This window comes from Harpegnathos saltator, unplaced genomic scaffold, assembly GCF_003227715.2.
Source record: "Harpegnathos saltator strain DR-91 unplaced genomic scaffold, Hsal_v8.6 scaffold328, whole genome shotgun sequence".
NCBI lineage: Eukaryota > Metazoa > Arthropoda > Insecta > Hymenoptera > Formicidae > Harpegnathos > Harpegnathos saltator.
The window spans coordinates 901,682-927,934 of NW_020230126.1; the positions used below are offsets into that span (position 1 = coordinate 901,682).

Here is a 26,253-nt window from a genome sequence, read left to right on the forward strand (position 1 = left end):
CACGCGAGTACGAAAGCACCGGTTAGGCTTTGCATTAGGGTATGTCTGAAATGCGAATCGTTCCCTCAAATTCTTGTGTTTAAAGCACGTCTATCAAGCCGGCATAACCACTGTAGCACAATCTAATGCAAATTGCACAGAAATTCACAGTGCCCTTCCTTTGACTAATTTGTTGCTTCATTCCCGATTCGGTCGCTACATCCCGTTTCCAACCATTGAAAATAATGGCTGTGTTAGTTTAAGAGTAAAATTAGCGCGAGAAAGTTGAAAAATGAAAAGGTAAGATACATCCTCTCGACACTATGTTGTCTACTAATTTTACGCCTACCTTGAAAATTCTTCTCTTAACAAAAACAAAAAAAAAAAAAAAGAAAAAAGAAAACCAACACGTACTAGCAAAATACCAAAGCGTTGAGAATTCATCGTGATCTTCCGCAAAATAACGCAAGAATTTCCTATTCGATTTGGCCCGTTGCGCACAAGGGTGCGTCTTGAATTTTCGCGCGCCCTGTAGACACATATCGCATCTACCTTTAACACCTTCGTCTCCCGCGAAACGGCGAAAAGTTACGCGCCCGTGTTCGGTCGTTACTTTCGGCGCGCGCTTCGCAATAATGGATAATCAATGGATCGAGCCGGCATCCCTATCTCTTCCGTAGCTTCCCGTCGGTAGAAGCGTTCGAGCTCGGCCGATATTTATCACGAGCTATAATTCTTATTAGAATAATGCTGGAGGCTTCCCGTTGCCGCTAGCGTCGCATCCGGCCACGCATGCATGCGACCTTAATACGGACGAGTTTCTCTCTCTCTCTCGGCGAGAGAACGGTTGGCCGCGTGGCGCTCCGGCCTCCCGCTTCAAAATATCTCTATTTTAGACAAAATAAGCAAAACGACGCGCAGCGCCCGGTTGGATGTGTGCGGTGTAGGTAATCAGCGATGGCGGCGGCGGTGGATGCAGGAGCGACGGAAATTGCGCGAAACTAGTGCGGGCCCTATACCGGCGGGATTAGTCTGTCTAATGCGCGTCCACCGTTACAGAAGTTCACTCGGATGCTCTGAAATATGAAGTGGCTTCCGCGCGGTTCCATGTTTATTCCACCGACCATATCTATCTTCTGCATGGTCGAAGTGGCGCGCCGGGCGCAGCTACGACATCGCGTTTGTTCGCTTTGAGAGGTCGTACCATTTCGCGGGATCGAGTTAATCTCGCGCTACTTCCCGAAATGGTCTCTCTCTCTCTCTCTCTCTCTCTCTCTCTCTCTCTCTCTCTTTCCTTCGACCAAAGGCGGCGAGGAATATCGACACATCGCGGTGACCGCCCCTCTCGTCCCCCTACCGCCGTCACCGCCCGCAAGCGAGCGAGTGCTTATCAAATTGGGGAAACTTGTATCTTATTTCGCGCACGCCACCGACTTTCCCCTAAAAGGACTTTCCGCGACGCGGAGAGGTGTAGGGCGAGGCAAAAAAGATCGACGGGAAGGGAATCAAGATGAAATTACCACGCGCGTCGCGCGACTACCGGGAGGACGAAACATGGCAATGTCGTATTATCGAGATGGACATTTCCAATTATGCACGATGCCATTTTTGTACGTATAATTAGCGTGGTTGCTTGTCTGCTCTGCGAAGCGCCGATAATTGACGGGGCATTTTCTTTCGACAGGGGACTCGCGGAATAAAATATGATCGGATGAATTATTACAGTAAATAGGACTCCATTAAATCTAATACGTATAACTTTCTCGTAACGCGCGCCCGACCACAGCGGTACACCCGATAAATCGATGCGACATATTCAAGCGCTAAAAATGCGAAATTTTTTCCATGTCTTATTTAGAGGCGTCAAGGCTGCGTTCCCGCCCGTCTGTTTTCGCCGGCCGAAAACTCTCTCTTTCGTCGTTCCTCGATAATCGAACGGGCGATCTGCGAATTATGCGAGAACAAACGAATATTTTTGCATACTCCACTGTATGCATGTAACGCAGCGTGGTAGCTGCATCAGTAGATTCATCTCGTCATTACGCTATACGTGAAAGAGGAAGAGAGAGAGAGAGAGAGAGAGAGAGAGAGAGAGTCGCAAGAGAGACAGATATTGTTAGATTCGAGACCAGTAAACGTTTCGCTGGCGCCAAGTGAGAATTTAATAGCCGACGAGGCTCTTGTCCCACCCCGGACGTCCTGTAGATCGCGGAAAAAGCGTCCTATTATATTCTCGTTCCTAGTGTGCTCGTTTCGCTTATCACCGGAGATGTATCTCGCATTCTTAAGCCGACGCGCAATAGGTTAAAGGCAATTTGTCACGGCGCGCGTTATCATACGTCGTAAAATTTCCTTTTACCTTTCCCCCCCTATTTTATTATGCAAAAGCGGATGGGAAGTATACTTTTTATAGAATATATTTTCTGATATATACTCACTGGATACGTGATCATTTATTTATCAGGAAAATAGTCGCATCATATACGACTTTTCATGAATTCTAAGTGCGCAGATGTACCGCGGTTTTCGGACGATCCGCATCGAAATTTGACTCCTTACTAACCTTGCGGGTTCGGATGAACCTGAAAAACAAATGAAAATATTAAGGATCACGGTGGAGAAACAAAGAGCCTCTACACTATAGAGATCATCGTGTTTTCAATGTTTACAAACAGCTATACCGTCGCACGTTGCGACGGTTAGCACTTGTTATTGTCTTATCTAACATTTGGTGACTTCAGTATTTTAAGACTTCCATTCTTAACTTCACCGAGAGAGCGATGTGTGTTAATCATGTAAATATGCTTGTCGCAAATAAATTATGTGATAAGCCTAAATTTCAAGACCCGGGCGTTCCTTTAATCCGACCAAGTTCACTGCACGCGAAGCAGAAGCCGGAAATATAAAATGAACAATTTGACGTACCTGGATATACACAATGCGTCGTTGACCGTTGGCTCTGCATCTCCGTTCTCGAAACTCCTTCCCCGCTGCCCCCCGCTGCGTTGTAGCACTCACACACACTCGCACTCGCGAGTAAAACGCGATACAACGACGCGACCGATGTATCGTGCGTTAATTAACGCGACGCCCACTCGACACTACGCGAACCGACGAAATATTCCGATCACCCAGGGGGACCGATGTAAATAACACAACGCGTGACGACGCACGTACTAATTCGCGGCGTGCGAATCTCCCGACTCGGCTCGACATTGTATCGTTGATCACGTAATGGCGGCATTCCGCGATGCGGTTCGTGTCCCCACTGCGCTTCTTCTCATACCGCTCCAGACCGCTCCTTTGTGATATTGACATTGACGCTAGCAATGTCACGGACGTTCACGTAAAAACAACGACCGGCCGAATAAACACACGTGAAGGAACGCGATACGAAAACAGCCAAACGATCGAATATTTCGCGAGCCGACGAAGCACGGATCACTTCCTAACGGTCCCCCCGAGATTGTAAGATTACAAGATTTCCGCACGCATGTACAATCTATTACCCCGCAGATGTACTCGGGTTACAGCACTTGTACACGCGGTGCATATCATTTCTAAAAATGTCCCGTCGTCGTGTATGTTGACGACACGTGGAAAGTTTGATAAACATCGGCACTCACAGAGATTTTCTAATTCGCAGCGTGCGAATTTCCCGACTCGGTTCGGTATATAGACATTTGATCACCGTTGATCACGGATTGGCGCGGCATTCCGCGATGCCGCTCCAGATATTCCTTTGTAGTACTGACATTGACGCTGATACAATGTCACGTAAAAACAACGACCGGTCGAATAAACACACGTGAATGAATGCGACACGAACGGCGAAACGATCAAATATTTTACGAACCGACAAACCATGGATCCCTGCTTAGTCCAAACGGTCCTCCCGGGATTATAAAATTGTAAGATTTCTGCGCGCACACGTAAATGACGGCGAAGTCTCAATGTATAATCTATGACGCCACACTCGGGTACTCGGGTGTAGCACTTGTACACTTGTATACGCGGTTCGTGTAATTTTTAACAATGTCCCGTGGTCGTGTATGTTGACGATACGTAGAAAGTTTGATAAATATCAGCACTCACAGAGATTTTCTAATTCGCAACGTGCGAATCTCCCGACTCGGCTCGGTACTGACAATGTATCGTTGATTAAGGAATAGCGGCATTCCGCGATGCAGTTCGTGTGCAGCTCGCTGCTTCAGAGACTCCTTTATTGATACTGACACTGATACTAGCAACGTCACGGATAAACAACGTAAAAACAACGACCGGCCGAATAAATATACGTGAATGATCGCGACACGAACGACAAAACAGCCGAATATCTCACGAGCCGACGAACCATAGATCACTGCTTACTCCAGACGGTCTCGCGAGCGATTATAAAGCCTTGTCTAGACCATTGTAGACCACACTTTAGATTATAAGATTTTTCGCGCATGCGTAAGTGACAGCGCAGTGCTAATGTATATAATCTATTATGACAGATCACAGATGTACTCGGGTATAACATTTGTACACTTGTATACGCGGTTCGTATAATTTCTGAACATTTCCCGTCGTCGTATAATGTTGATGATATATAAAAAGTTTGATAAATGTCAGCGCAAAGATTTTTTTCTCTCTTTGCGATTATCTCCACGTTGAGCTTTCTCGTGGAAAGCCTAATTACACCTTACATTTCGGAAAAGTATGACTGCTTTCACATGGAGCGTAAAATGCGTACGCGTAACTTGCGACAACCAATCATTCGTCTCAGCTATGATTTGCGTACAACACAGCTGAGACAATTGATTGGCTGACGCAGGTTGCGCATACACATACTCCATGTGAAAGCAGCCTACGTGTATTCTACTGGGGACTTGTACGACACCTGCTGTACGCGTGCGTGACTTTCTTCCGCGATTTTGCATCCCTGGTTCGAGGCTGGGTCAGTCGAGTTAGGTCACGCCCTCTATAGAAGAAAAAGTATCAACCTGATTGAGTTAGCGAAAGAATTCAATATGGCGGAACGAAGCCGGGGCTACGTAAGAAATGGATTCGTCGATCGAATCGAAGAAGCCGATACCGAGCGGAGATTTCGGCAAAATCGAGACATCGAACATGAATGGTAACTAATTCGCCTTAATACGCGTGTTGTCGGCGTCGATCGCCGACTCGCGATGTAACGTAATGCTCGATTCGGCCGGGAAAGTGCGGGCGGGTAAGATCGAACATTCTAGAAAGAAGCCATATTGGCTTTGTCGATCGACAAGCTTATAACGCCGAACGGCCGAGTGACCATAACAAATCGATCCACAGCTTCCGAAGTCGTTGATCTTGCCGTGACGGTCAAATCACACGTTGAGCATCGAGACGATTTGAATATTTTTATTTATAATGCCATTCGGAACGCGAAAGTGCTCTCATTCGACCATCGTCTGCGTGTCTCACTCGTTCTTACGGGAGTTTCGTGTCGTCGGAAGATTCTCGTATCGCGAAGTATACGCGAAGTACGTGCGTCGTGTTATTTCTCACTCTCTGTGATTAAAATATGTCGGCTCGTAGCCATTCAATCGGGCGTTGTGTTGATCATCGAATGTTCGGTCGCGTCGTCGTATCTACGCGAGTGATATTAGTGAATCATATTAGTGATCAAAGTGCCAAAATGGATTAGCAGCGATGTCGCGACGAAGGATGCAAGACGTAGGGATGCGGTCAACGATTCATCATAAATTCCCTGGTTAGTGAAATATTCATTGCACATGTTACCGACCATGTACCTCAAAGGAACTTGCGCTGAATTTGCGCGAACTAAAAAAATATTCGAATCGAAATATAGATTTGTCATATTCGATTATACCATATTATGCCATATCTGCCATAAGTTATGTAATTAATGTAATTAATGTAATCCTCATTGAAATTAAGAATGAATATTCAATGCAATTAAAATATTGAGATAACCGAGATTAAATGCAATAATTAATGCACAAATTAAATAATTATTGGGTAAATATATAGAAAAGGGTACACCGATTTTTTTCATTTTGAAATATGTTATAAAGGATGAAATTCTGAGTGACTTTTCCTAATACAATTATATGGGGGTCGCTTACAGTTTCTGAGATATTATACTTTGAAGTTTTATAATTGTACATTAAAGTATATTTGAAGTAGAGGTAAATATGTAGAAAGGGGTACAGTTCACTGCTTTTTTTCACTTTGAAATATGTTGTAAAGGATGAAATTCTGAGTGACTTCCTGATACAATTATATGGAGGTCGCTTATAGTTTCCGAGATATTTGATTTTAAAGTTTTGGAATTTTGATTACCCTGGAATTAAATTCCAGATATCAAGCTGACGTTATTTACAGTACAATCCAAACAGTTAATCCAAACATAGTGTATACATAGAGATATAGGAAACAGTACATATAAGCAGAGAGGGGCTCTACCCCCTCCCCACACAAATTCTACCTTAACCTAAATTATTGCATCTTATATCTTATATATTTTTGAACATTGTTGAAAAAAGTTTTCTCAAGATCTATCACTTGGCTCAACTTATCATAATATCTGCATACAATTAGGTATTGTGGCTTTTAAGGAGCTCTTGTCAACATCGCCCAACAATATATAAAGATGTGATAAGTTAAGTTAGGTTAGGGTTTGTTTGGGAAGGGGGTTTGGGCAGGGAAGGGGCACAGCCCCTCTCCGCTTATATGTACTGTTTCCTATATTTCTATGTATACACTATGTTTGGATTGTACTGTAAATAACGTCAGCTTGATATCTGGAATTTAATTCCAGGATAATCAAAATTCCAAAACTTTAAAATTAAGTACTTCGGAAACTATAAACGAACCCCATATAGTTGTAACAGAAAGTCACTCAGAATTTCATCCTTTATAACATATTTCAAAATGAAAAGAACCGGTGAGGTATACCCCTTTCTATATATGTATTTACCTCTACATCAAATATACTTCAACGTACAATTATAAAACTTTTAAATATATCTCAGAGACTATAAGCGACCCCCATATAATTGTATTAGGAAAAGTTACTCAGAATTTCATCCTTTATAACATATTTCAAAATAAAAAAATCGTTGAAGTCTACCCTTTTCTATATATTTACCTATTACATTTTACAATATATATTTTTATAGAATACATTTTATAATACATATTTGACATACAAGAAGGGAACGATACTGTGTTTGACTTCTCGTTGACTTCTCGTTTGACTTCCCCGTGCCCTCCGTTCATTCTTTCTCGGCGGAATTTAACAAGTAGGAAAATTTCGACTCGGGAAATAATGCGAAATGAAAGGACGTCATTCGTCGGAATGTCGCGGTACCTTGTACGCGCGAAACGTGTCGGTGAAGTTAGCATGACGAATAAACATTAAAAGATAAACATTATTCCAGTAGCATTTTTCATTGTTCTATTCTTGTCTTATTAATTAATATTTCATGGCTCATTTCCGTGCCTGTCACTTTTCCATCTCTCGTGGCTTATAACTCCGAAACACGTGATCACAGCTCGATGTGGTTTACACGGATCAATCTTATTTCGAACTTAGATTAATGTCTTATAGCAAATAATTTTGCAGGTTATATCCGGTGACACGTTATTTTCGTATCGATCGGCCTTGATCTATCCGCTTTAATTTCTCGGTAACGAATAGGCGCACCTTGTTATAATTTGTGAGGATCTTTTTTATTTTGGGTGTAGATTAAAACTTTATTATCCATATTTCGATATTTAATATTTCATGACCGGTCATCATTTCCGTGCCTGTCACTTTTCCATCTCTCGTAGCTTATAACTCCGAAACACGTGATCACAGCTCGATGCGGTTTGCACGGATCATTCTTATTTCGAACTTAGATTAATATCTTATAGCAAATAATTTTGCAGGTTATATCCGGTGACACGTTATTTTCGCATCGATCGGCCTTGATCTATCCGCTTTAATTTCTCGGTAACGAATACGCGCACCTTGTTATAATTTGTGAGGATCTTTTTTATTTTGGGTGTAGATTAAAACTTTATTATCCATATTTCGATATTTAATATTTCATGACCGGTCATTTCCGTGCCTGTCACTTTTCCATCTCTCGTAGCTTATAACTCCGAAACACGTGATCACAGCTCGATGTGGTTTGCACGGATCATTCTTATTTCGAACCTAAATTAATGTCTTATAGCAAATAATTTTGCAGCTTATACCCGGTGACACGTCATTTTCGCATCGATCGATCTTGACTTATCGACTTTAATTTTTCGATAACGCATAGGCTCACGTCGTTGCAATTTGTGAGAATCTTAGTTATTTTAGACCGAGATTAAAACCTTATTACTCGTATTTCGTTAATTAATATTTTACGACGTGTCATTTCTGGACCTGTCACTTTTCAATCTTTCGAGGGCTCCAACTTCAAAACGCGTGATCACAGCTCGACGTGGTTTGTTGGGATCATTCTTATTTCGAACCTAGATTAATGTCTTATAGCAAATAATTTTACAGCATATATCGGGTGACGCGTCATTTTCGCATCGATCGATCTTGACATATAGGCTTTCATTTCTCGATAACGCGTGGGCTCTCGTCGTTGCAATTTGAGAGGATCTTAGTTATTTTGGTTCTGGATTAACATCTTATCACTCATATTTCGTTTATTAATATTTCATGACAGATAATTTTCAAGTCTGTCACTTTTTAATCTTCATGACCTCTAACTCCGAAACGCGTGATCGCAGCTCGATGCGGTTTGTTGGGATCATTCTTATTTCGAACCTAGATTAATGTCTTGTAGGAAATCATTTTGCAGCATATATCGGGTGACACGTCATTTTCGCATCGATCGATCTTGACTTATCGGCTTTAATTTCTCGATAATGCGTAGCAGCACGTCACTGCAATTTGTGAGGATCTTGGTTATTTCGAACGTAGATTAAAACCTTATCACTCTTATTTTGTTATTTAATATTTCATGACAGGTCATTTCCAGGCCTGTCACTTTTTAATCTTTCGTGGCCTCTATATAACTCCGAAACATGTGATCGCAGGTGTCTATGAGGTTAGCATAACGTTCCGGAAGGAAAAGTGTCACGCTGGTACGCATAGTCAGCACAACGCACCTTAATTTTCAATTTCTTGGTCAATTTTTAGCATTTTGTCCGGAAATGCTATATTTACACTAAACTTGCATAGAACAAGCTAGAACGATGTCAGGTGTCATAGTATTTGTTGTCTTCTTGTATTTCAGTGGGAGAAGTGTCGTGTTGTAACGCAAAGTTGGCACGACACATTTTAATTTTTTTTTTATATTATACGTGCGGAACATATTTTCATTTTTTGGAGAACAATAGAACAATGAAAAGTGCTACTGGAACAATGTTTATCTTTTATCGTTTCGCAAAACGTCGTGCTAACTTCATAGGTACGCGCGGGACGCAAAAGGATCTGGCTGCTCGATACAACGCGAGATCGGTGCATATTAAAGGATGCTCGAGAGAGAATCGGGCTCGAGATCGCTTCGATGTTATCTCGCGGGGGGCGCCGGTGCGAGATGTAATCGGCGATGTAACGAAGTTGCGTCGTTTCCTGGCGCTGCGACGTAAACTCGGTAGCGCTCATTCGGAGCGGAGCGATAATGGCGCGCTGCAGCTCCGTTTTTGCGGCCCAACTCGACTCGGCTCGGCTCGACAAGGCGTGCGCGTCGGTCTCTAATAAATAGTAATTAGCGAGCCGGTAATTAATACAGAGCGATTCCAGCAGGCAGGCACATAGCGTCGCGCAAGTCTCGCGCCCCTATCCGCGATCGTCTCTCCGGTCGACCAACCGACGCGCGACCCAAGGCTCGCCCGTTTACATTCCATATCCTTTCTCGCTCTCTCGCGTCCTCCCGCACCCTTTCACAACCCCCGTTGCGCTCCTCGCGCGCGCGCGTGTGTGCAACGACCTCGGTGCTAATGCGACGATTATACTAATAAAATTTCCGTCCACTTTATGGCGCGCGGATCTCCGTCTCGGCGAGACATTAGGAAGCGAGGAACCCCAGAAGAAGGCAAACATTTGCCCGCCTTTCGCCCCCGCGCGAGAGCAAACAACGGCTCGTGGATCGAGTTCATCCTTGGCAGGATGCGAAAGTTCGGGGAGGAGATGGCGCCCGCGCGCGCGCGCGCGGCAGTGGAAATTCCTGTTGGAACTCGGAACGATTAAAGGGACCCTTTGAAGCGTCATATCGCGCGCGCGCGCGCGGAGCAACGCTTTTCCGGGAAATCAGTCAGGGCCAAAGTATTGCACGAAAGTCTAGCCTTATAGTGGGAGCTAATGATCTCCCTCGCACCTCGTCTCTATGTTATTCGCGTTTGGCTCGATGTCGTGCGCGTGAATGATTAAGCAACGATGCGCGAGACTCCTTGATCCTGCGCAGCGTTCTACTGCCAAGAAAAGTAATTACCCGGTTGATGTTTCCGTTTTTAGCTAATGGTTGTCGTCAGCAAGGAATATTTTCTTGATAGCAGTCTCTTGAAGTATACTCGTCATAAATTTTAGAAAAGCTCATTATCATATATATATTCCAACAAGGACTTATTCCCCTTTTAAGAATATTATATTACTAATATACTGCTAATATTCTATACAGGGAATGTATTTTTGTTTTAGTTTAATATTCGTCTTTTAATCAAGTTTATCAAACTTAATACTGAATTCACTAAGGCTCAAAATGCATTTTGAGCAACATTGGTAGTTATAATGCGGACATATAAACTCAAGATATTTTACGAGGACAAATGTCTAGTTGAATGAAACAATTTTCCGGTGGAGTATAAATTATCACAATTTAATTATTAGTAAATTATTAATTCAGTAAATTGTTAAATTTTCCAGTTAATTTAAGCAGATTTTGGTATTTTCAATTGGAATTTCCGAATCGCTCATATTTATTTCACCAGATGATTAGTCTATGCGACGAAATTTTTTAAAACTAACTTTTTCCCAAAAATAATTTTTCTACGTGTTGAAATAAGTAACACTTTTAAATGCAGTATATATCTGGCATTGGATTTTCGTGTTCGATCGATACTAATCGATGATTCGTTCCGATTCCCCGCAATGTAATTGCCATTACGCGGGCTCGCGGATATTAACAACTTCGTTGCCGATGTAGCTGCGGCACTTGAGAAGAGACCGAACGAAAAATTTCACGCACACCGCGCGCGAGAGTGTATTGCGTGCACTCGGTGACAACTTATTTTACGAAGTTGCGCCGGACAAACGAGCTCGCTCTATAGTTATATTCATAATTATCTTAGCGAATGCTTCTTAACGAGAGAGAAAGAGATGCGCGGGGAGACCGAGCGAGTGTGTTCGCGTGCGCTCCGTAAACTTCACAGAACTATGGGTGGCCACTTGTACTTAGAGCAAAGTTATGAAGTGTCATTAACCAACTGTATGTAACTTACTTAGTCTGGGTGAATCTCCAATCTGTTCATTACATGACTTCATCTCGCAGCATTCACTTTATCTCCCGTAAACAATTACGTTATTCTTGCGTCTAACGTTCTCGGCCCTCGACATCGTGAGGATCTTATACGAATCGTCGTGTCATCGCGAAGAGAAAAAACAGCAGGAGGGATAGAGAGAGAGAGAGAGAGAGAGAGAGAGAGAGAGATGGAGAGAGAGAGAGAGGGAGAGATAAAAATAAAGAGAACGTTAAAATTGTCTCTCTCTCTCTCTCTCTCTCTCTCTCTCTCTCTCTCTCTCTCTCTCTCTTTCTCTCTTTCTCTCTTTCTCTCACGCAAACATTCATTCTCTGTCGCAATTCACCATTACTCGCATGAATTTCGATGAGCGTATCCCGTGAAAAAAGCATCGCGGGTTATCTAGGGCGCACGGGAGCGCTATTGCGCGACACCGTTGTTCCCCGAGGTGCAACAATAATTATTTCTAATTTCCATTTATGCAAAAATACGCGAAGCTTAAGAACCCCTGATAATAATATTGGTCTCTGCCTAGGCGTTCCCGGAGGTAACGTGAATTTTCTCTTGCGTTGTAGTTGCCTGCCGAGCCGTCGAGCAGAAATAAAGAGCAGCGCGGAATAATCTGCTCGCGGGATGTTTTCGATGAACCTTACATTCTCGTTTTCGAGGTGAAGAAACCGTATATATATTTCGCCGTGCAATTCGCGTTAGGCATGAGCGATCGCGTCGGGGAGAATGAACGTCGACGTGCGCGCGACGGAAGCGAAAAGCGCGCGCGCTCGATCGAACGAACGTCGGCGCGAGTCATCGTCGCGCTCGTTCGCGCGAGAACTCGTCCGTCGTGCGTTGCAAAGCGCGGCTCTCTCGCCGCGCGGTCACTCTCTCAAGATTACGATATTATCTGGCAAATTGGACGCCTGGCGTGAATTTTCGCGCGTCACGCCGGGCGCGTCGCGCCGTTTTAGGCGCGGCCGAAGTTTCAGCGCTCCGACACGGTTCGACGAACTCGAAACAACAGCGGATTACAGCCCCCGCGCTAATTTATGTGCACGCGCACCACCTCCGCGGCGTGTGTACACACACGACGCTGTTTCGCGACACAACTTTCAATAATTTCACCAAATAGCAGCAGATTCGGCGCGCGATTTGCGCGCATCGCGCACAACGCACGCATACTTTAACGCGCGGTCGCATTATATTCGCATAGAGCGCAACGTTATCCGGCGTTCATCTATCGCATCGGTAGCGCGAGGACGGGGAGGGGGTGGGGGGTTTCTATGTTTATAGGGACACGTGGTTCGCGCTATCAATCGACAATTGACACGCGGAACCGACGATATTATCAGAAATCGCACCGTAACGAAATCACACGCGCGTGTTCTTTATGCTCACGCGTACGAACGCGGGAGAGAGAGAGAGAGAGAGAGAGAGAGAGAGAGAGAGAGAGAAAGAGAGGGGCAGGATCGTCGCATCCGGTCAAACTTTGCGCTCCGTTAAAACGGCACGGATTATCGAGAATGCATTACAATAAATTCCCGTGTAAGCATAGCGAGCCATGCGCGTTCGATATACTGGCGAAACACTTCTCGTAAAATTCGAGTGATCCCCTGAAAATAAAGTGCGCCCCGGATAGCGCCTCGTTGCTCCTCTTCCCCCTCCCACCGTTTCACACCCGACGCAACAAAAGACTGCGGATTTATGCGTTTCCGGGTATCCTTGCGCTATTTTATATCGGCGAGTCTCTAATGCCTGGGAAATACTTTCGGTTTCGCATCACTGCCGCCGCAATTGCAAACTTGCCGAATTATCGCAAACTCGCGACGAGCGACGAGGAGAGGCAGCGATTCGGCGCGCCCGTCGCGAGGTATACCCATTAAAATGAGTAATCGCGATGTGTCGCATTTTCCTGTCATTACACTGATAGGAAAATATACTTGAATTAACTATAATCTCACTATACTTTATAGTTCATTTTGGCGTCAACCATATTTTTATTTGTGTTCGTGGAACCTGCAAAATATAGTAGAATAAACACAAATATATAGTCAATAATTGTCTTAAATAATTGTTTAGTTACTTTTACCACATATATGGTAATTTCTCATTCACAAATATAGTGAGATTTAATATTCATATAGTTACATCTGTCATCATTGAGCAAATGTTCTGGTAATATTGACTATATGAAAGAGTTACTTTACCTACCATTCTATATTTGTATCCATACAATAATTTTAGTTTAACTTACTATAATTCTTAGTAAAAATATATGGTTGGTTATATTATGCCTATATCGTAATTATTACCGATATTATGGTAATGCTTACTATATAAATATGATATTTCGGACTATAATTTAATTACTGTATCATTACAGTTCCAAATATCATACTCTTTTCTCTCAGTGTACGATACAATCGTTGGACTCGCGCGGGAGTGCCGGCTGCACCGGTCCGGATCGAACGCGAGCGTTAATCGCGCGTGCGTAATCTTCGGGCACATGCGTAACGCGCGCGATCGTCACGAGCGGAGCGCAGTGCGAGCGAACGATGTTCAGTCGCGGCAATATACTAATGGTATGTACATAGAAATATAGAGAAACGAATATACGCTGAGTATATTTACAATGAATTAACGGGTGCTTTAATGCAAACCCCCCTCTCATCGCCCGGCCCTCGGCTCCCTCGCCGTCGCCCCGTCCCATGGTCTACATCCCATTAGTTTAAACAGATACCCCGTACCAGCAGCGCTCTCGCATCTGCACATCTACATAATCGGCGCCGGAGCATGCACCAAATTAAACTCCGCCGGTGAAAACTGAGCCGCGCCATATAACGGTATCCGCGGGTTAAACGGAATGGATCGCGTTACGATTTGATTGTCATTATATTGCTCTTTTCATGGGGCGCTCGCGCCCCATTCGCGCTTTCGCATTTTCGTGCGCACGCATTCACGCTAATTCGCGACGCATTTACGGCGGGAATGAATGCGCGCGCGCGCGCGCTCTCGCGACTCTTCCGGTGGGTTCGTTTAAAGGAGCGCGATCCTTCGGAATCTCGCGCTCGCGAGTCTGGCCGTGCGCTTTTTCACGCGCGACTATAATTGGCTGAAGCTCTTTCGCGCGCATTTCTCGCCATTTAACACGTTCGCGAACGTGCTCAGCGACGTTTCAACGTATTATAAATCGACGCGATTTAAGACGTCGAGGCGGGAAAGGGAGGATGCGCAGAGGAAGCATCAGCCAATCGCACGTTCGTGGAAAAATTACATCGACAAAATTGTATTCTTATTATAAGAAAATTTTATACTTTTTAAGCTTTTTTAGCAGATATTTTTAATCTATAAGAATATTTTCTTCTTGTTATCGATATGTCTAGAATATACTCTTTTAGAATAACTGCCTAGCAAGAAACAAGTCGTCGATCGGTCATTAAGAAGGAAGCATACACTCTTACATAAAGGCATAATACACAGTAAGGAAAGGAACCAATCAGAATTCTCATTTCTATCGCCACGTTTGAGATGAAAGACTGATTAGTTCATTTCCTTATGCGTTGTGCATTATGCTTTTATGCAAAAGTGTGTGCTTTCTTTTTTATCTCGAAAATAGCTTTCGCAGTATAATTATATGCGGTAGATCAAAGGCAAATCAAAACCAACATTGAAATCGGATTGCAACTTTAAAATTGCATTAAAAAATGTGGCATTACAAGAGGATTAATAGCGCAAGAGGTTAATTAATTACGTAAGTATTACAAATTGGGAATTAGAATCAGTTCGACGCAGAAAGTGTATACACGGTGAATCAACTTTCCGCGTCGAGCAGACTCTGATTCCTAAATTTTAATATTAAATTAATTAACCCCGCTTAATTTTTTGCGACACTACATTTTTTAATTTCATTTTAAAGTCGCGATCTGACAGCAGCGTCGGCTTTTACTTATTTTGATCTATCGTATATGATTGTATTAATATTTATATACATTAAGAATATCCGTTAAGATTATTTCTTAGGAATATCTAGTACTAACACATTCTTAAGAAGATTCTCCTCTTAAGTTAAGAAAATGTTCTTGGTGCCTATTTTAGAAGAAATTGTCCTAAATATAAGTGGGAAATTCTTAAAATAAGAATACAAGTTTTTCGGTGTACGCGCTTGGATTTGCAGCGTAATCAGAATCGTTCACTTTTATATGAAAATCTGTTCGGTTTATTCGAAAATGTAACATGTACTCGATAATTTCAGTAGGGAATGTCAGATTTGTGAAATTATTAGTATTGATGTACTATTGATCTTAGCTGAGTCTGAGAGAGCATGCAACGGTGAGGTTCGTGAATTTTACGACAGTTGCAAAGCGCTTTTGTCCGCTGAAAATATCGCTTTTACGAATATTAGCGGTAGCGTCACTTACCCGAATACGCCTCGGTCGGCATTTGATCACTTGGCACGGTGAAGTTTCCTGTCGCGTTCGGCGGGCAGCCATTGCGATTTTGCTGCGTGCGTAAAGTATGCGTTGCGTGCAGAGACGGTCCACGCGGCGGTACTTCCGGCGGTGCGGGTTCCGGAGGGGAATCCCTACCGGTATCTGGGAACACAAGTTATATTCGTTTCTATTCACTCGCACGTGATTCCGCGTGATGCGGGTCGCCGTGAAGGCAACGCTGAAAGTTCCACGTGGTGTCGAGCGCCGTCGAGAGCATCGGATATGTCGGAATATATAAATCTTGTACGGATCTGCTTGCGTGACAAGTGGCAGTTGTCGACAAAATCAACCGGTTTATCGGTCATTTGAGAAATCCTATCGCCGCGTGCTTGATTCATTCGTTCGACGTGATTCCGTCCGTGTTGCGCGAGTCTCGAAAGGGACGCTCGAGATTTAACGAGCATAAGATTCGTCGAATATATTAGAATATTTTGTACATCAAATCTGTTTGCGTGATGAGTGCGACATTGATAATTTCGTCGTTTGTTTGAGAAATCGGATCGTTCGTCGACTTGCGTCACGCAGCGAGAAAATCGCTGGAATAATTTTCGGATCCGCAGCGAGGTCGATTTAGCGGCGATTTCGGCGAGGTCACGTTGTTTCTCAAATAACCAGTTTGATTAATATGTCAAATTCAAACGGGGGGCGCGGGGTGTGTGCATTGTGGATTATCGATCGGCTGAATGTATCGGTGTAATTCCATCCATTTTGCTGCGGTATCGTTCTCTCTTACGTGGCATTCGTGAAATTCTAGTCTCCGCGCGCTAGAAATGCCGCGGGCAATTAAGCGGCATCAATAATTAGGCATCTCCTAATTACATTTTACGCACATGCAAATTCAAAGAATCCGTCTGCAATTGCACGGTGAAATTGATTACCTGCTACAAGCGAAGGCGTACGCAAGGAAATATCGGAATAATAGCGAGGCACTATTAATTAAGGTATTAACGTTGCAATGCCAGGCCGTAAATGCACATTACAAGCTGCGACAACTGCGACGATGTACAATGCGTCTTGTTTTGCGGCCGAGTACACGTTACGGTGATTCTGCGTGTGTGTGTGTGTGTGTGTGTGTGTGTGTGTTTCGACGAACGTTCTCTGCAAAAATGCTAACCCCCTGAAGACGCTTCTTCATTGTCTTCGAGTCTTCATTGTCGAAATAGCGAAATATCGAGCTAATTGCATCGAGAGCTTCAGAGACACGGCGTTAAAAATATTCCGGTTCTATCGGCAGCCGGCAGTTACCGGGCCTTCAGGGCACACACAATGTTGCACGAGCGTTCCTCCGCGTAGCGAAGTTACTTACAAAGTTGCTCAAACTTGAAAGGAAGTTCCTCCCCAAAGAATAATTAAAGTTACCTAAACGTAAAGAGAGCACAAAAGAACGCCCACTGGCTACGTCGGGAGCAACAAAAATATTTGAGTCTCCCCGCGAAGAGATTCGTGTCTTGCGTCAGAAAGCGTTGGCGCTCTGTAACGAACGTGATAACAGACACTTGATCAATTGATATCGGCCGTGATTCCGGCGAGCGACAATGACTCTCTCGATGGCTTTTCCGACCGATGTGAACTTTGCGCCCAACTTTAACAAATTTTTTAAATCTTTTTATATCATAGGTTTGTATCTCGTTTGTACCTGTTTGTACCACATTTTATTTCGTTTGTACCTAAAGGGTTAAAAAGTTATGGAAGGGTAAAAAATCGCCAGCGCTCAACTTTAAGATATTTAAAAACGGCCAACGCCATTCGATGGAGCATCGTTTGTACCCGTTTGTACCTCAAAGGGCTCGGAAGTACAGAATGCTCTTTCGAATGGCGTTGGCCGTTTTCAGATATCTTGAAAATTGAAAAATTTATCGCATTACATATCCCGGATATTAAACAATTCTGTACTTCCGAGCCCTTTGAGGTACAAACGATTTGAAAGGAGGTACAAACGGGTACAAACGATGCTCTTTCGAATGGCGTTGGCCGTTTTCAGATATCTTGAAAAATGGCGAAAGTACCTTCAGCGCATATTTTGAAAAGCCTGTACTTTCGAGCCCTTTGAGGTACAAACGATTTGAAAGGAGGTACAAACGGAGGTACAAACGATGCTCCATCGAATGGCGTTGTTTTACCCTTCCATAACTTTTTAACCCTTTACGTACAAACGAAATAAAATGTGGTACAAACAGGTACAAACGAGATACAAACCTATGATATAAACATTTAAAAAATTTGTTAAAGTTGGGCGCTAAGTTCACATCGGTGCCTTTCCGTCTTGCGGACTTTCGGCACTTCGCGTTACTTCCACGGCGACCAGAGTTAGGCCGAATTAGCCGAAACGGCCGACGCTGACGCAATAAACCGATAGCACGTTGAGCATATATACATAATTGAAGCAATGTATAACCATTAAAGGTTGTTAATGTTACAGAGCACATTATTGTAAATCAAGTTTAACTGCAATACAGTGGTCTATCGTGCTTTCGTGAAGCTACATAACTTGGTTGCGGTAACTCGGATGTGGGATAATGGAATTTCGGTCCCCGGTCCTGCGGATTAAAATCTATTAAGCGCTAGTCGTTATAACTTATGTACGTATGCTGTAAATGTCAAGACAATTACTCGCCAACCGTGTTGGCGTGTGGCCGACGCCGTCGAGTTTATAACGTCTTTCGGCTAGCGCCACGGCGCTTCTTTGTAAACGGTAAACGAACGAAGTATAGGCTCTCTCTCTCTTTCTCTCCCTCTCTCTCTCTCTCTCTCTCTCTCTCTCTCTCTCTCTCTCTCTCTCTCTCTCTCTCTCTCTCGATGGTCTTCACGAGCGGATCGATAATGGCAGTGTGAAACGTCGGACAGAACGGGAGATTCGTTGTTTCTCCATCAAAACCGTATCCCATGGAAAGTTAGCAATTTGAACGTCAACGAGTGCTCCTCATTAGTCGTTTGAATCCACGAGGACCTCGTTAGTCGTTTGAAAAGGCACCGAGTTGATGCTGCGAATTCTACTCGTTAAAGTTATTGATACTTCGTAACGGGAGATCATTTTGTTCTCGATTTTATTTGACAAACACAACAGATAGCTCGCGCCAATCTGACAATCGCGTGCGCGATCGTCGCAAAAGCTCCGATCAAGTGGTCTATCCCGTATCGGTCGGTGCCACGCTCGCGCGTTGCGATCGCGCGCGCGCCGCGTCATTGTGTTCACAGCGATGACAAGTACTGGGGATGCAAAGTGCACACAGGATGCAAACGGCACAACGTGCTATATACAACACATCACACCTTCCTACGGATTGCCTTTACATACCTGTAAAGTAAATAGGCCTGGGCAGACCTGTGCGTCGGGGAATGTGCAGAGAGAAAAGTGCATTAGTGCGGCGGGATTGGCATATGCGTGTATGCTACGCGCGAGTGTGAGTGCGTGCGTGAAAATTCCGACAAAGGATCGCGCCATGCGGATGAGATGAATGAGAGACGGATGGTTGTGCACCGAAAAAAAGTAATTTCAGAACAAGCGGAATCATCTCAATTTTAGAGGATTTTATTCTTATATATGGCCTCAAGAGGATTCCTCCAAGATTAAGAGGAAAATATTATAAACACATTATTCTTAAAATTAGAGGGATTAGATGTTGTATGTATAATGCAAATCTTATTGATTTTAATAGAAATTTCCTCTTATACACAGATTATTTAATCTCTTCTTAAGAGAATTATTATTTATTCTTACTGCACTTTATTCTTACTGATTATATTAGTTAATTTGTAAAAATTATGATAATGTATATATATATATATATATGTATTTCGGCTCCAGTTAATAACAATAAGTAGGCACGAATAAAATAAAATTACCGTAACAAATAAATTTCTGAAAAGTTTTATTATGGACTTCATAGCTACAAAGATGTTCATCATAACCAATTGTATGAAACATAGTTAAAGAAAGAATATATTATTCAACTTCTTGCAATAGATTATAAACTGTATTTTTCATATAAGAAGAAAATTAATTGATACAAGAGGAAATCCTCCTGAAGTAAGAGGAAAATAGTCGGAACAATATCTAATAAATTTTAGATGAATGGTTCACTTTAATCGCATTATCGAAAGAGGAATCTTTTTTTTCTTGCAAAAGGCTTCGCTTGGAATATGAGAGAATATGGAAAAAATCACTTTACAAATAGAATACTTTTTTTTGGGTGTGCGGATGATTATTTACAGTACTGCGCTTTGGGGCGCGGACTTTAGCAAACTGAGGGGGGGGGGGCAAACACGCACGTGTCGCGAAGCGTCTTAGCGCAACGCGTAGAAACGACCGCAGGTCTCTTTGAGAGTCGCATTCGAATGTCGTCAAGATTCTCCGTGTAAAGTCGCAGCTGCCAACCGTGGGGTAAGCGCGCGACGAGACAGGCAATAGCCAGGGAAATTGTCGCAAGTCACAAAAAATTGAATAAATTTCTCTACGCTGCGGAAGCCTAAAATATCAGGGGAAATTCTCAGCTGACGAAGCCCGTCGACAACGATGCGTCTCGCGTCGATTGCTGAATGTCGCCGGCAAAGCGCGCTCCGAATCTGCCGGGACAGCCAAGTGCTATGCCGTGACTAATTGAACAAATTCGCGCGAGCGAGCGAGCGGGGGCCGCGGATCGAGCGGGAAGCGGGATGACAAGGAAGCTTCATGCATTTGTCACGCGAACGCGAGACATCGCGCGCGCGGTATCCCATCTCGTCCGACTCGTTTCCGTTTTCTGGCCGATTGAACGGCGCGCGCGCGCGCGCGCGCGATTTGCCGACGCTCGGCGCGATTTTCGGCGTTATCACTTGGCCGGATCGCCGGGCAGGGAGGGGGCGAGAGAACGGGGAAGTCTAATTAATCGCGGGAATTATAAACGCGCGGCGGGAATTATTTCTCTGCGTAGTCACGTGGACCGTGGCGCCGATATTTTCCGTAATAAGCAGCGATAATCGCTTAATTAAAGCGGAAACCGTGAAACGCGCAATGCGTAACTGTCAGCGCCAGCCGCGATTGTCGCGTATCTTGGACAACTTTACCGTCGAAATATACATTCGTTCCAGTTATTGAACAATTTGCCAGCGCCGTTCGAGTGCTCGGAACACCTGTAACGCTCAATTACAAAGTCGATATCGCATCGACGACGGCCAGGAAAAATCTCGACGCCGCGCCGCGCAGCGCCTCGTCGATGGGCCGCTGTAGCGGGGCGTCGGGGGCGGGAGGGAGGGAGGGAGGGGGGGAGAGGGTGGCCGCCCTCCTTCCCTTTGAGCTTTGCAACGCGTGTTACTCTTTGCGAGACTTATACGCTTTATAACGGCCCGGCACACCGTGCGCGAGCCGCGGAATACATTTCGCTTTTCGCGATGATTACACCGCGCTACATATGTACGCGACATGATGCAGCACCGAATTAAAGCCCGGCTAAAGCACATATTTGAAGAAGGTTCTTCTCTGAAATTGCGGACTACGTGTAACGCTAAATTGCCGCTGCGTACCGCCCAGGCGAAATAGTTAAAACCAGTTAAATTTAATCCTGCCCCCTCCCCCACCCGCCCTCACTCCGTCCTACGCCCTACGCCGTGAAGTTGTCAGGGGCAATGATCTTGGCGACAAGCAGGAATTGCGGACGCGCGGAGGGCGAGTTTGCTCGCGATCGATTAAAATCCCGCGCGTCCGCGATAATTGGCAAGGAGCGACCGCTGCGTCGTGTATTATTCAGCGAGCGAGGACACCTCTGCGCGATATCGTTCGTCGGCTTTCCTATCGAGGTGCCTCGCGTAATCAAGCGGTGGTCGGAAAAGTACGCGGATATTTTCGCGAACATTCTAATAAACGCGAGCCATCGCGCTCGCGCTCGCGCTCGCGCGCTGAATATGTAAATTTGTCAGCATAGCTAATTAAACGCGGCACAAGGACGCAAGGCAACGCTACCCATACGAAGGTTAGATCAATACGATTCCCGCCAATTACGGCTAATACTGGCACATCATTGACCGGTGGTCAAACCGCGTTACTGCCCCTCATAAAGCATAGGTTAGCGTTTACATAACGCGCAAAATAAATCATGCAGTTTCTGCGATGGCGATAACGCACTGCAATCTAATTCCGCGAAATGATGAGCGCGATATAACTCTATAATATAGATTTCGCTATTTACATAACGCAGCTTATTCCCTCCGCGGCCGAATTTACATTTATCGCGACCGGCTTGAAATTCGTTGGTCGAAATGTGCCCGAATTTGCAAGAAACGTTCTCTTCAGGGACGAAAAATCGGGCGAGGGTTCTCTCGCTTCGAATCGTGTCAAGTCCTCGCGGATGAGCGACACACATGACGCTTGATGCACTGCGATTTCCTATCGTACGCGTTCTCGACCTCGAGACGATTCGAATTTTTCTTTCTGGGCGCAATCCGGAATGTAGATGCCCGGCGAGGAAACTTCACTGCTGCGAAATCTTTCCAGAAATAAATTTTCTTATTGGATCTTTGACAGCGCATCCAGCTGGTAAATGCACTTCTGTTTCCGTGGCGCGGTGACATTTGGAATTTTCGACCAGACACATCACATTAAAATATCTGCGCATCATGTAACCGCTGATTAATAATCATTGATTAATAATCAATAGTCATGACGTACACGAGTACGAGTAGGTATGACGCGCCAGGCCGAAAAGTTCAAATGTCACCGCGCTGGAGCGTGAGAAGTGCTCCTGCGAACTGCGAACCGCGCGCCGCACGAAAATCGTATTCGCAAGCGATCGCAAGCGCCAAGCGCATATATGAGCGCATCTGCGTGCACACGCCTGTTTGACGTTAGTGCGATATCTAATTGGACGCATTATCGAGCAACAGAGCGTCGCCGGCGGTATGTCTTGGCCAATCGTTGCGAGCCAATTACGTAGTGAGCCAGCGCATCACCGACACCGAGTTCAACCGAGTTATCCCTCATCCGCGGACGGCGAGAAGGGTTAGTCAGACAGTGCAAGGGGATGCAAGGTAGCCGACAGTGACTTGATGCGGTTAGCGATTCGCGCCTGTAATTCGATTTGCCGGTCTAACGCCTCCGCGCCGCGTCGGGGAGTACACGTTCATGTAAATACGAATTATTTGCCGAGCTATACCGGCGCGGTATTGCCGCGATGGTGCTGTCCGATGACCAGTCTGACGAATCGTTCCGGCTTGGCTCCTTCCGGACCAAACAGTCTAATAAACCGAGTTAGCATTCGTGAATGCTTCGTCCAGGCTGTCTCGTACAATTTCTGCGCGCCGCTTCCGCCTTCGTTCTCGCGGCAGTCGCCCAAAATTTCAGCCGCACACCGCACGCCGCGTGCATTCATTTATGCACTATTGATAAATCCGCGGGACGTAATGTCCTTAGAGTCGGCCGTTGTGCTCTCGGCTTCTGCGGATATACACCGGACCGAAGTGTCCTTAACTCGCGTATGTGTTTCCACCGGAGGTCATGCACCTCACAACGAATCGGACAAACGAGAGTATTTATATATCGCCTATTTTTTCTCTCATTATCAGGGAGCGGTGCACAATGCTGTCCCTGCGAGTGTGTACGAACTCAGTTCCGTGGGAGCTTTTAACAGATTCGACTGATCGATGACTGTTAAAAATTTTTTATCAGCCACGAAGTAGCTTGTCGAACTTTTTTCGAGAGCTGTTGCAAGACAAAGATGACATTTCGACAGCTTTTACGTTTCATATGTTTCTATATTATTATTAATTAATTATTTATATCAATCTTGTACATTGACTTTTCTTGGTCATCTTCTTTAATATCCTTACTTTCCTCCTTTGTTAATTACGCGTTGCACGTGGACGAATAACATTATTGATACATACAGAGGAAAATATTCTACTGTTAGGGAAATCGATCACTTAATTTATTTTCCTTTTAGTTTTCTTCTTTTTAATATGGCCACCTTCAGCAAGAAATGTTTTCTTGATAATAGTATTAAAGAATAATCATCACAAATTTCAGGAAAACTCATTATTACTCATTGTTACTAAAAAGAAAAAAAATCTATTTTTTTTTTTCCAGGAATATCATAAAACTTATACTCTATATAGAAGAGAGGCGAATTTTTACTTTAATTTAACATTTTTGTTTCAATTTAATATTTTTGATTGAAATGCTAAACTTTCTTCCTAGCACTCAGAATAGATTTTGAGCAAATTTGATGCTTGTGATGACATGCTATGATAGACTTGCGGATATATAAACTTATGAAATATTTAAAACCAGTAACATTTACTTCGGTATAACATGTATTTTTTTGCACGTATGAAATGTAAAACTGTCAAAGTGTCGTCACCACTTTTTTGCCACGTCCCCGCTTTCCGGATTAATCAACAGTCATGAGAAACTTATGAGCTGGAAATGAATGCGGCTGGTCGAGACCAACTCTTACCAACTGTCGATCTAATGAATGGTAATGACGCATCCGCGGGGCTGAGTGTACGTAATGCGACATTAAAATCAGACGAGAAAGGAAGCAACGCAGGGCTCTCTCGACAATTAAGCTCGCGCATTCGTTGCAACAAATGATTTGCGTTACCGCAGGTAGCCGGTTCTCTCGGAAAAGATAACCCGAAAAGAATAGAACGATAACGGTAATGGCGAACACGGACTATTGGCATAGTTTGCAAGTGGCGCTTGAAATTATTCCTATACCCGGCGAGAGAGAGAGAGAGAGAGAGAGAGAGAAAGCTGGCGCTTATCCAAGCAGACACCCAAGCCGCCGTATTATAGCTCCTCGAATGGTCAACGTAAAGAGGAGGGTCCCGCCGTTAAAAGTCGACGAATCGCCGAGGGCTCGCGCGATTAAACGTTACTTCCGTGTCAGGAAGCCGCTGTGCGGCTGCGCCGAAATTATTTAGCCGAGCGAGTTATTATTTATCAAGAGCGCCGGGGCCGCGGGCCGGCCGCGGTTATTTTCAAAATTTCGCCCAGCCGTACAAGTCAATTCATTCCGTGTGGATTTATACCGTTTTCGGTGCATACACACGGCGCGTATATTACGCGGGACCTGACCCACAGCCAATCGGACCAATCGGACGAATTGATAGCGGGGCCGAGTCTATTGGTGCACATATGATTCGTTCCATGGTATTAAATGCAACAACCCGCATCGGAGCCTGTCAAAAATTACTGACCATCATCGGCCGGCTGCAAAGACCCGCGAAAAATTTATTCCCCATCGGCCAATCGAATCGCGTTTTTAAGCGCGAGTATATATACGGAGCGCAGAGTTGACGCTCGCTCGCGGCGCTCACGCTCGGGTTCAACGAGAGTCCGGCTTCGCGTTCAGCTCGACGCCGCTCTGCGTTATGTCGAGTAGGCTCATTCGCCTACTCGCGTTGGCGCGTTTCACAGCTTTGCGCTGGCAAATTACCGTAACATTATCGAGTTTCGCGCGCTCGCCAATTCAATAACCTGCTTCTCGACTGGGTCACGTTAGATTACGGCGGTCTAATGTAATATCAATCGTCTTTCTGGCGATGGCGCGCGCGCGCGCGCGCGCACGGGGTTAACGTGGGTAAGCCCTGACCGTTGGGAGCCATTTGCTAATAGATGCCGCGACATGCCTCCATTAGACCGCAGGGACATTCTGGCAAGCAATATCCCATCGGAGATTCAGACTCGAATTACTGCTTACGAGATCCCGGTAATTATACGTGGGATCTTGCCGCCGCCGCTATCACCGCCGCCCGCGCGCCGTCGCGTCGTCGGTGCCCTCGTTGGCGAAGCTTCGTGTGCGTTGGAAAAAATACAAAGAGACAGAGGAAGGGGAGGGGGAGAGGTAGAAAAAAACAAAGCGGCGAGGGTGAGCATCGAAACGATATCGCGCGGCCGCCAGTTTTTCAGCCCCAACTATCCGCGGATGTCCTTTTATCCGCCGTTCCCGCCGTTTCCGCGATATCCGCGGGCTAATTGGCAGTCAGCCGTCCCCGAACTCTCGACGTAGTCGCTCGGTGCATCGACGTCGACGTCGGCGTCGGCGTGGGCGTCGGCGTCGCGCCGCGCCGCGAAATGAGATCCGGGCGAAATTTCGTTTAAAACTTAGCCGACGAGCGTAAGCCACGTCGACCGCCGACTGTCGGCCGCCGGCTCAAAGCCGCAAAGCTACTTTCTGCCGTCTCCGCGTCGTGGTCGAGCGTCGAGGCTGCGTTACACGGGTAAGGCGATGCGTGGATACTTGGATAGCGCGTTGCACGACGACGAAGAGAGGCCTAAATACCGTTGACGTTTCGGGACAATATAGTCACTCAGGTCACGCTAACT

General features: G+C 44.9%; 1 protein-coding gene across 7 annotated transcripts in view; it reads right to left on the reverse strand.

The window, feature by feature from the left end:
• The window catches only part of Ten-a (Teneurin-a transmembrane protein), a 664,333-nt gene that overhangs the window by 370,068 nt on the left and 268,012 nt on the right, over nt 1-26,253 (reverse strand). For 5 of the 7 annotated variants that reach the window (XM_025300069.1, XM_025300070.1, XM_025300073.1 and 2 more), the window contains 2 exons: nt 19,252-19,278; nt 15,885-16,058 (listed from right to left, as the gene is read on the reverse strand). The exons of 1 other annotated variant lie outside the window; for it this stretch is intronic. In XM_025300069.1, the coding sequence (XP_025155854.1) occupies nt 15,885-16,058; nt 19,252-19,278 (201 nt within the window). The remainder of the gene's footprint in view (nt 1-15,884; nt 16,059-19,251; nt 19,279-26,253) is intronic. One more of the 7 variants, XM_025300072.1, reaches the window with a different exon arrangement.